Below are 12,443 nucleotides of genomic sequence, written 5' to 3' on the forward strand. Positions count from 1 at the left end.
GTCCCTGCCGTGCAACAAAAGATCCCACATGATGCAACTAAGATGCAATATAGCAAATAAATAATTTTTAAAAAAGAAAAAGATTGGCACTTACAAAGAAATGGAGACAGAATATGCTGGCAATTACTAACATATTGTATTTATCTTTTTTTTTTAAGGACTTTGAAAACTGGAATGACATCCCGGACCACAGAGGGTGACAGGTTTCCAGGTATCAAATCAGAGAATCATGAGCAGTGCATCTCCTTCTGCTGCAGCTGTGCAGCTCTGCTATGAGCACCTGAACGGATCCTGTGTGAAAACCCCCTACTCACCAGGTTTCCGTCTCATCCTGTACACAGTGTTCATCTTTGGAGCTGTGCTGGCTGTATTTGGAAACCTCTTGGTAATGATTTCCATTCTGCACTTCAAGCAGCTGCATTCTCCAGCCAATTTCTTGATCACCTCCCTGGCCTGTGCAGACTTCTTGGTGGGAGTGACTGTGATGCCCTTCAGCACAGTAAGGTCCATGGAGAGCTGCTGGTACTTTGGGGAGAGTTACTGTCAACTCCACTCCTGTTTTGAAGGCTCATTCTGTTACGCTTCCATCTACCACTTGTGCTTTATCTCTCTGGACAGGTACATTGCCGTCACTGACCCCCTGGTCTATCCAACAAAGTTCACTGTATCTGTTTCTGGCATGTGTATTGTCTTCTCTTGGCTCTTTCCCATTATTTATACTTTTTCCCTTCTTGGTACAGGAGCGAATGCAGCTGGACTGGAGGATCTAGTAAGTGCTCTCACTTGTGTGGGAGGCTGTCAAATTGCAGTGAATCAGAGTTGGGTATTGGTGAATTTTCTATTATTTTTCATCCCCACCCTTGTGATGATAGTTCTTTACTCCAAGATTTTCCTCATTGCTAAACAGCAGGCTAGAAAAATTGAGAATCTGATCAATAAGACTGGGAGATGCTCAGACAGCTTCCAAGACAGAGTGGCCAAGAGGGAGAGAAAGGCAGCAAGAACACTGGGCATGGCAGTGCTAGCGTTTCTGGTCTCCTGGCTGCCTTACTTCCTGGATTCCATCATTGATGCCTTCCTAGGTTTCATCACTCCCACATATGTTTATGAAATACTGGTTTGGATTGCTTATTATAACTCAGCTATGAATCCCTTGATTTATGCTTTCTTTTATCCTTGGTTTCAAAAAGCCATCAAACTCATCATCACAGGCAAAGTCTTGAGAGAGAATTCCTCAACAATAAATTTGTTTTCTGAGTAGGTTCTGGTCTTAGTTTGGGAGAACTGAAAATAGACTCACATTAGACGGAAAATGAGGAGAAAAAAGTTGATTGTAAAAGTGCAACTTTTGTAATGTAAAATAACTAAATTGTAGTTCAACCCTGACCCAGATGCTTAAATTCAAGCTCATAATTCTCTGATAAATATAACATCAAAACCTATTTGTAATGGGGACAGCATAGCTTTGGAGCCAGAAATGCCTGGATGGCAATTTTCATTCTGCTGTTGAACACTTGGGTGATCTTAGGTGATCTTGAGTAGCTTGGCTCTTTCTGAAATTCATGGTATTTCTCTGGAGAATAACCTCTCCGTTGTAGTAGTCATGACCAAATTTAGGAGAATACAAGTGAAGGACCTAATATACATTTGTTAATATAAATCCTTCTTTCAATTACCTTGTATTAGTTCAATCTCTGCCTAAATCTTCTGTTTCTTCCTTTGTATATTTTTTCTGTTAAAATGTAAATACAACCACTCAGTGGCGGGGCGCCTCCTCGCTCGGGGAGGGCAGAGCAGTGTGTCTGCACTGTCAGGTGTTGAGATTTGTGACTCCCGCATTGTGGTTTCATATCAGGGAATACAAATCAAGTGATCACTCTGTTAACTATAATATCAACTCAGTTGTGCACAATGGGAAAGATAATTTGCATCATAGCGTTTATTTATTCAGTGAGCTTCTTCCTTATTAGTAAGTCTGCTCATAAAATTATATTAGAGTTTAGAGCCAGTTAGCAGATGTTTAAAGCAGAGTTTTAAGACTGTCATTCATTATGTGACTTTATTTTCAGATTAATTTATTCCGTATTCATTTAGTTGGACAGTGTTCTTGAAAGCATAGCTTAAAAGTATGCTCAAAAGAAGAAAGAAAACTGAAGTGAAGGGCATAGAATGAAGCCAAGACAGAGGCTGTGAAAGGCATTTTCTTATGTCCCACAAACTCAGTTCTAAGGCAAAAAAAAAAAAAAAAACAAATGAATTAGTTCTGCAATTAACAGTGGATAAATCAAGCCAATTATTTCAGAGAATTATTCTTGATACTAAGACTGGAGGGTTCTGTGTGTCAATTAGATATCAAGATTTTAAAATCAGATTATGATATCTTTGGGGCAGGAGAGAATATACATCAAAGTATTCTTGCTATATTTTAAAAATTTCTAGCTTGATGTAAATCAACAATACCTATTAGCACATTATTTCTGACTACCATTACACAAATACTTTGAATTGGTAAACATTTCTAGAAATAGTGTATTATTCCTAATTATACTGTTTCTGGAGAAGGAGATGGCAACCCACTCCAGTATTCTTGCCTAGGAAATACCATGGACAGAGGACCCTGGCAGGCTCCATGGGGTCACAAAGGGTCAGACATGACTTAGTGACTGAACATACTGTTTCTATCTGATTTTACAGATAATTAAAGGCACCCTAGCCTGCATGGTATCAGTTTATACATAATTTTCAGTTCTAACACAGGGTAATGAATTTATTTTGATTCCTGTGGTTTCAATATAGTAATTTTCCTATATAATCTTGTTTTGCAAGCTACTGATGGAATGCAGTTTATGCTTCGAGGCAGGAGAAGAAAATTTAAGCATAACATACTCTCTGCCCGTTTTGTTGTTCAGTCACATTGGCAGGCAGATTCTTTACCACGGAGCCATCTGGGAAGTCCATTTTATATATAGAAATTGTGTGTGTGTCAATCTCAGTTTATCCCTCCACCACTTATATCCTGGTATTAAAAGTTGTTTTCTGTGTCTGTAACTTTATAAAATACCACTTTTACTATTAAAAAGACTAATGTGTCAGGATGGTGGTTCTTAGAAACATGGGGTTCAGAAATAATAAAGATGGTGAAAAATTCAAGGAACCCACAGATAATTTCTGAGTGTTAACCCTGCCAACCAAGGACATCGCAAAAAGCCACAACAGCAGCAAGGACAATCATATATACTTTGCAATAATTTCATAAAAGAAAAGTGCGCTTTACTTTGAGAGGAATCTAGCTCCTCACTTTATGGAGATCTAGGGGTCTGTCCAGGTTTTACACAGAAGAAGCTTCAGGTCTCCCACCCCATCCTGCTTCTGACCACAGCCAGACTTCTCTCTCTCCCTCTTTGCCTCTTTCTATACTTCTGGTGTAATATCTCTCATTAAGTTTCTCTATGCTAAAAAAAGGTCTGAAATCTCCAACTATAGTTTCACTCATTTCCTATTTTCTTTCTCTGCGTATATATTCTACTTGCTGTTGTTGTTTTTGGTTGTAAGTCATGTCTGATACTTTTACAACTGCATGTACTATAGCCCACCAGGCTCCTCTGTCTAAGGGATTTCTCAGGTAAGAACACTGGAGCGGGTTGCCAATTCTTTCTCCAGGGGATCTTCCTATCCCAGAGATAGAACCCGCATCTCCTGCATTAGCAGGCAGATTCTTTTCCACTGAGCCACCAAGGAAGCCCATATATTACATTAAAAGTCTATAATATTGCAGCAGCATTTTGGGTTTACTCTGTTGGTAGGAACTTTACTGTCTCCACCTGCCTGTCTAGGTGGTCACTACTCTCTCACACAATACTGTCTTTCACCTTTGTAATACTTCTCACAATTTTTATTCATACATCCATTTATCTGCTTACTTGTTGAAGGTTTATCCTCCTTTTAAGACTGAAAGTGTCATAAAGAAAGGGGTCATATTTGTTTTGTTCATTTCTTTGTACCCAGCTCTTGGCACTCAGTAAATATGCCTTGGATTAAAGAATTAATTATTGAATAAATTTAAAATAATTGAGAGAGATAAAGTTATTTCTGGACCCCAAATAACAAGTGTTACTTGTAATACTTGTGATCATATGATACTTCTTTTTTGCCTAGATTCATGGTTCTAAGTAAGGCAGATCCACTGATATATTGGGTTCAGACAGTAAAGAATCCATCTGCAATGAGGAAGAACTGGGTTCAATCCCAGGGTTGGGAAGATCCCCTGAGAAGGAAATGGCTACCCACTGCAGTATTCTGGCCTGGAGAATTCCATGGACAGAGGAGCCTGGCATGGACAGAGGTGTCCATGGTGTTGCCAAGAGTCAGACACGACTGTGCTCATTTCACTCATTCCCTCTCTGATACATTTGCCCCTCAGAGGACACTTCTCAGTGTCTGGAGATATTTTTGGCTTTCACAATTAAGGGGATTTTACTGGCATCTAGTAGCAGGGATGCTGCTAGATGTCCTTCGATGTACAGGACAGATCCCACATCAAAACTTACCAGAACTCAAATGTCAATAGTGCTGAAGCTGAGAAAGCCTGCTGCTGCTGCTAAGTCGCTTCAGTCGTGGCTAACTCTGTGCGATCCCATACATGGCAGCCCACCAGGCTCCTCCGTCCATGGGATTTTCCAGGTGAGAGTACTAGACTGAGTTTCCATTGCCTTCTCCATGAGAAAGCCTAGCCTAAATCTTTGTCGATTTAAGTAACTGATTATTTTACAAAATCAAACTCTCAGAATACATTAGGAAGAATCTAAGAGATCATTAAGAATATTTTGTGTGTGTGTGATTAGGAGTCAGATAGCCAGATGAATTAATAATAATTCCTATGGCACAATTCAAAAGAACAAGTCCAGATATATCTTCAAAATCAGTGGCCCTACAGTGGCACTACAGTCCAGATATATCTTCAAAATCAATGGCTCCTCTGTCCATGGAATTCTCCAGGCCAGAATACTGGAGTGGGTAGCCATTTCCTTCTCCAGGGGATCTTCCCAACCCTGGGATTGAACCCAGTTCTTCCTCATTGCAGATGGATTCTTTACTGTCTGAACCCAATATATCAGTGGATCTGCCTTACTTAGAACCATGATTCTAGGCAAAAAAAAGTATCATATGATCGAGTCTGGAATCCTGCTTGAAGAAGGCTGGATAATACTTTCTTTTGCTCTGCTCTGTCCTGACATTCCAAGGGTGGGAAATTACCAAGAAATGTATTGCTATGTTTCCATCTTCTGTTCATTATTCGTTGGTTGACATTTTTTAGCACAAGGGACAGAAATCACTTGGATTCATAAACGAATGTGAATCATTCGGAGGGTTCATGGGTGGACTTCTCACGTGGATGAGGAGACATTACAGATCCACTTCCGATGATGTCTTGAGAAGAGAACACATCTTTTCTCTAAGAGCACTGACAGTCGTAGTAGTTCAGAAAAGTGGACATGTCTAAATACCATGGTTTTTTTCTTTTAATGTTTTCCTGAAATGTAATTCATCCATCTCAAGTTGCTCACACTGTATGCTACCTTTTCTGTATGTTAGTAGCCAGTGCACAGGCAAAAAATAATTCTTACTGGGAGAGAAAGGCTAAGTATTGACTCGCAGTGCCTGTACTTTATGATACCTCTGTAACAAAAATCCAATAAGGCGGTCACAGCAGGACTAAAATTAGGGTAAATGTCCAAATGTTGGAAGAAAAAAACACTTGAGCTCAAGAAACATAATGATTTCTTTCCGTCTACTAACCCTGGGGTTCTTTATTTGTTTGTTTTCTAGTTGCTTTAGGCTTACAGTTAGGTTATTTATTTGACTTTTTCTTGTTTCTTGAGGTATGCCTGTATTGCTATGAACTTTCCCCTTAGGACTGCTTTTACAGTGTCCCACAGGTTTTGGGTTGTTGTGTTTTCATTTTCATTTTCATTCGTTTCAATGCAAATTTTGATTTCTTTTCTGATTTCTTCTGTGATTTGTTGGTTATTCATCAGCGTGTTGTTCAGCCTCCATATGTTGGAATTTTTAACAATTTTTCTCCTGTAATTGAGATCTAATCTTACTGCATTGTGGTCAGAAAAGATGCTTGGAATGATTTCATTTTTTTTGAATTTACCAAGGCTAGATTTATGGCCCAGGATGTGATCTATCCTGGAGAAGGTTCCGTGTGCTCTTGAGAAAAAGGTGAAATTCATTGTTTGGGGGTGAAAATTAGGGCAGAAATAAATGCAAAAGGAACAAAAGAAACCATGGCAAAAATCAACAAAGCCAAAAGCTGGTTCTTTGAAAGGATAAATAAAATTGACAAACCATTAGCCAGACTCATCAGGAAACAAAGGGTAGAAAAATCAAATCAATAAAATTAGAAATGAAAATGGAGAGATCACAACAGACAATACAGAAATACAAAGGATCATAAGAGACTACTATCAGCAATTATATGCCAATAAAATGGACAACGTGGAAGAAATGGACAAATTCTTAGAAAAGTACAACTTTCCAAAACTGGACCAGGAAGAAATAGAAAATCTTAACAGACCCATCACAAGCACGGAAATTGAAACTGTAATCAGAAATCTTCCAGCAAACAAAAACTCAGGTCCAGACGGCTTCACAGCTGAATTCTACCAAAAATTTAGAGTAGAGCTAACACCGATCCTACTCAAACTCTTCCAGAAAATTGCAGAGGAAGGTAAACTTCCAAACTCATTCTATGAGGCCACCATCACCCTAATACCAAAACCTGACAAAGATGCCACAAAAAAAGAAAACTACAGGCCAATATCACTGATGAACATAGATGCAAAAATCCTTAACAAAATTCTAGCAATCAGAATCCAACAACACATTAAAAAGATCATACACCATGACCAAGTGGGCTTTATCCCAGGGATGCAAGGATTCTTCAATATCCGTAAATCAATCAATGTAATACACCACATTAACAAATTGAAAAATAAAAATCATATGATTATCTTAATAGATGCAGAGAAAGCCCTTGACAAAATTCAACATCCATTTATGATAAAAACTCTCCAGAAAGCAGGAATAGAAGGAACATACCTCAACATAATAAAAGCTATATATGACAAACCCACAGCAAACATTATCCTCAATGGTGAAAAATTGAAAGCATTTCCCCTAAAGTCAGGAACAAGACAAGGGTGTCTACTTTCACCATTACTATTCAATATAGTTTTGGAAGTTTTGGCCACAGCAATCAGAGCAGAAAAAGAAATAAAAGGAATCCAAATTGGAAAAGAAGAAGTAAAACTCTCACTGTTTGCAGATGACATGATCCTCTACATAGAAAACCCTAAAGACTCCACCAGAAAATTACTAGAGCTAATCAATGAATATAGTAAAGTTGCAGGATATAAAATCAACACACAGAAATCCCTTGCATTCCTATACACTAATTATGAGAAAACAGAAAGAGAAATTAAGGAAACAATTCCATTCACCATTGCAATGAAAAGAATAAAATACTTAGGAATATATCACACTGGTGAAAGAAATCAAAGAGGACACTAATAGACGGAGAAATATACCATGTTCATGGATTGGAAGAATCAATATAGTGAAAATGAGTATACTACCCAAAGCAATTTATAGATTCAATGCAATCCCTATCAAGCTACCAACGGTATTCTTCACAGAGCTAGAACAAATAATTTCACAATTTGTATGGAAGTACAAAAAACCTCGAATAGCCAAAGCAATCTTGAGAAAGAAGAATGGAACTGGAGGAATCAACCTGCCTGACTTCAGGCTCTACTACAAAGCCACAGTCATCAAGACAGTATGGTACTGGCACAAAGACAGAAATATAGATCAATGGAACAAAATAGAAAGCCCAGAGATAAATCCATGCACCTATGGACACCTTATCTTTGACAAAGGAGGCAAGAATATACAATGGATTAAAGACAATCTCTTTAACAAGTGGTGCTGGGAAAACTGGTCAACCACTTGTGAAAGAATGAAACTAGAACACTTTCTAACACCATACACAAAAATAAACTAAAAATGGATTAAAGATCTAAACATAAGACTAGAAACTATAAAACTCCTAGAGGAGAACATAGGCAAAACACTCTCCGACATACATCATAGCAGGACCCTCTATGACCCGCCTCCCAGAATATTGGAAATAAAAGCAAAAATAAACAAATGGGACCTAATTATACTTAAAAGCTTCTGCACAACAAAGGAAACTATTAGCAAGGTGAAAAGACAGCCTTCAGAATGGCAGAAAATAATAGCAAATGAAGCAACTGACAAACAACTAATCTCAAAAATATACAAGCAACCTCTACAGCTCAATTCCAGAAAAATAAATGACCCAATCAAAAAATGGGCCTAAGAACTAAATAGACATTTCTCCAAAGAAGACATACAGATGGCTAACAAACACATGAAAAGATGCTCAACATCACTCATTATCAGAGAAATGCAAATCAAAACCACTATGAGGTACCATTTCACGCCAGTCAGAATGGCTGTGATCCAAAAGTCTATAAGCAAAATGCTGGAGAGGATGTGGAGAAAAGGGAACCCTCTTACACTGTTGGTGGGAATGCAAACTAGTACAGCCACTATGGAGAACAGTGTGGAGATTCCTTAAAAAAATGGAAATAGAACTGCCTTATGACCCAGCAATCCCACTGCTGGGCATACACACTGAGGAAACCAGAATTGAAAGAGACACATGTACCCCAATGTTCGCTGCAGCACTGTTTATAATAGCCAGGACATGGAAGCAACCTAGATGTCCATCAGCAGATGAATGGATAAGAAAGCAGTGGTACATATAAACAATGGAGTATTACTCAGCCATTAAAAAGAATACATTTGAATCAGTTCTAATGAGGTGGATGAAACTGGAGCCTATTATACAGAGTGAAGTAAGCCAGAAAGAAAAACACCAATACGGTATACTAACGCATATATATGGAATTTAGAAAGATGGTAACAATAACCCTGTATGTGAGACAGCAAAAGAGACACAGATGTATAAAACAGTCTTTTGGACTCTGTGGGAGAGGGAGAGGGTGGGATGATTTGGGAGAATGGCATTGAAACATGTATAGTATCATATATGAAACGAGTCGCCAGTCCAGGTTTGATGCATGATGCTGGATGGTTGGGGCTGGTGCACTGGGACGACCCAGAGGGATGGTACGGGGAGGGAGGAGGGAGGAGAGTTCAGGATGGGGAACACATGTATACCTGTGGCAGATTCATGTTGATATATGGCAAAACCAATACAATATTGTAAAGTTAAAAAAAAAAGTATGAGAAAAAAAAAAAGAAACACAAAGACCTAATTAAAACAGTTGTTTGTGCTGTAGCTTTCTTAACACTCACTACTGAAAATGAACTTCCAAGTTCACACCTTGCACTACAGGGATTCCATCTAGGGATTTTCCTATTGATGACATTTGTATATCTGGAAGGGCTGTATGCTTTAGGCGGTAAGGCAGATAAACCTAACAGGAGTTGATGCTATAATTACTTCCCGTATCAGTGCCTGTTGCAAAGAGGAACTCTGAAGGTAAAAATTTTTTAAAGATATTTAGGACCAAAAGGGAATTTCATCAAATTCAAGGATCTAAGCTTTAGTTAGTTGAAATTCATTCCCAGTGACTTTGTCCAATGTAAATTTTTTGCATTTTATTCTGTTACTGAACTTATTTAAGATTTACAATAGTACTAATGTCTGATAATTTCCTCAAGCATCCTACTGTATGTATGATTTCCTCCAAAAGCATTGAAAGTCCATGGAAATCAAGGACAGAATTCTCTGAATGTAAAGGACAGATCATGAGCAGCAACTCATCCCCCACTGCAGCTGTGCAGCTCTGCTATGAGCACCTGAACGGATCTTGTGTGAAAACCCCCTACTCACCCGCATCCCGCGTGATTCTGTACATGGTGTATGGCTTTGGGGGTGTCCTGGCTGTGTTTGGAAACCTCCTGGTGATGACTGCCATCCTTCATTTCAAGCAGCTGCACTCACCAACCAATTTTCTCATTGCCTCTCTGGCCTGTACGGACTTTGTACTAGGAGTGACTGTGATGCCATTCAGCATGGTCAGGTCTGTGGAGAGCTGCTGGTACTTTGGGCAAAGTTTCTGTGCTTTGCACACATGCTGTGATGTGGCATTTTGTTACTCCTCTCTCTTCCACCTGTGCTTCATCTCCATCGACAGGTACATTGCTGTTACTGAGCCTCTGGTCTATCCCACCAAGTTCACGGTGTCTGTATCATGCATATGCATCAGCATCTCCTGGATCCTACCCATTACTTACAGTGGTGCCGTCTTCTACACAGGTGCCAATGAGAATGGGCTAGAGGAATTGTCTAGTGCCCTCAACTGTGTAGGAGGTTGTCAGATAGTTATAAATCAAAACTGGGTGTTGGTACATTTTCTATCCTTCTTTATACCTACCTTTGTTATGCTAATTCTCTATTGTAATATTTTCCTAGTGGCCAGACAACAGGCTAAAAAGATTGAAAATATCAGTAGTAAAAGAGAGTCATCATCAGACAGTTATAAATCCAGAGTAGCCAAGAGAGAGAGGAAAGCAGCTAAAACCCTGGGTATCACAGTCATAGCATTTATGATTTCGTGGTTACCATACAGTATTGACTCATTAATTGATGCCTTTATGGGCTTCATAACCCCGGCCTATATTTATGAGATTTGCTGTTGGTGTACTTATTATAACTCAGCCATGAACCCCTTGATCTATGCTTTATTTTACCCTTGGTTTAGGAAAGCCATCAAAGTCATTGTGAGTGGTGGGGTTTTCAAGAATGGTTCTGCAAGCATGAATTTATTCTCTGAATAAATGTAAGCCATTGGGTTGAGGAAGTTGAAGGTATCTTCACATTTTACAAATGAATGAATTTTTTAAAAATCAAGTAAGACTGTTAGTGCAGAGAAAACAAATGGCTTTTCCGGTTTAATTGGATAAGTCAATGTCTCAGTCTGTTAGGATGTGCATTTCCCTTTTGCTTCTCCAAAAATATTTATTTGACTAATAAATGTTAAGCCCATTATTGTTAACTGCTGTAGAACGCACCATTTCCTGTTCCCTGCAGTCATTCCCCACCTTTTCTCTCTTATTCCATTGACTCTTCCCTTTGTAACCTGTAAACATGTCTGTTGCTTTTTATTTCCTTTCTTTTTTTCCTTACAAACTGATCTACTCTTTCCCAATTTATCAAAAATTTCTCTGTGATTAACTTTCTCCAGTTTGCTGCTTTTCTTGCTTTGATTATTTTCCCAGGGAATTTTTTTGGGATGCAGTTAAAAGTATTATGTTTAAGTCTGCATGGTGTCTGTGTCAGGAATTGGCTTCAGCATCTTCTCCATCCTGCCCCTGGCGTACAGTGGTGCCAAGCTGTACACAGATGTCAGAGATGATGGGATGGAGGGATTAGTAAGTGCTCTCTGCGTAATAAGTGATTTTCAACCTGTTTAAATCAGTTTTGGATATTGATAGGATTTCTATTATTTTTCACACCTGGCTTTGTTAAGATCCTACTGTACAGAAATATTGTTCTTATGGTTAGAAAGCAGACTAAAAAGATGGAAAATATTACTAGCAAATAAATCTGTTACCAGGGACTCGCAAGATCAGAGTGGCTAAGAGACAGAGAAAAGCAGTTAAAACCCTGGGCTTCACAATGTAGCACTTTTGGTCTCATGATTACTCGATGTATCTGATTCATTCATTGATTATTCTTTAAGTTTTATCACACTTCATATGCTTATGAGATACTTTGTTGGTTCAGTTATTGCAAATTGCCCTAAATCATTCGATTTATGCTTCATTTACCATTGGTTTGGGAGAGCAATAGAACTTATTAAACTGGCAATATTAAAAGACAGTTTATGAATTATAAAACTAACTTCTAAAGCCTAAGTTTCATATCAATGATTTGAAAAATTTTAAGTTGATCTGGTGATATATTGGAAATTTCTGTAGTGATTATTGCATGAAATATAGACTTGACTATGATCATTCAGTTGAGGAGGAGACATGGCACCTCGACTTTGGCAGCTTCACTTTTATACGTTTACGTATTTTGAAAAGTGAGCATCCTTTGAGCATTTGATAGAACCCTGTTATCTAGTAGTGGTCCACACAGTGGCCGTAATTTCTAGTTTCCTCAAATCTTTACACCAGCCTGCTCTGTCAGTTGTTATTTTCTTCTTTCAAGCCTGTTGCTGTTTTACCTTTCCTACCACTTAACTTTTTTTTCATTTTCACGTTTCTTCCTTCTCTGTTCCCTGTTAATGTCAGATTGTTCTGTGGACTCCATTTGCATTTATTTTGAGCAAATTGATTCTTGGGGTCCAGTCTTCTAGAGCTCCTAAAGGTCTCTG

At 38.5% G+C, this 12,443-nt stretch overlaps 2 protein-coding genes across 2 annotated transcripts; both read left to right on the forward strand.

The window, feature by feature from the left end:
• Nucleotides 1-229: 229 nt before the first annotated feature.
• LOC109563656 (trace amine-associated receptor 7a-like) lies at nucleotides 230-1,261 on the forward strand. The gene has a single exon (XM_019966991.2). The coding sequence runs from the start codon at nucleotides 230-232 to the stop codon at nucleotides 1,259-1,261; it is 1,032 nt and encodes a 343-aa protein (XP_019822550.2).
• Nucleotides 1,262-9,861: 8,600 nt separating this feature from the next.
• LOC109563655 (trace amine-associated receptor 6-like) lies at nucleotides 9,862-10,899 on the forward strand. The gene has a single exon (XM_070795627.1). It carries the CDS (start codon nucleotides 9,868-9,870, stop codon nucleotides 10,897-10,899), a length of 1,032 nt encoding a protein of 343 aa, XP_070651728.1. The 5' UTR covers nucleotides 9,862-9,867.
• Nucleotides 10,900-12,443: the final 1,544 nt, after the last annotated feature.

The sequence above is a fragment of the Bos indicus genome, chromosome 9, assembly GCF_029378745.1.
Source record: "Bos indicus isolate NIAB-ARS_2022 breed Sahiwal x Tharparkar chromosome 9, NIAB-ARS_B.indTharparkar_mat_pri_1.0, whole genome shotgun sequence".
NCBI lineage: Eukaryota > Metazoa > Chordata > Mammalia > Artiodactyla > Bovidae > Bos > Bos indicus.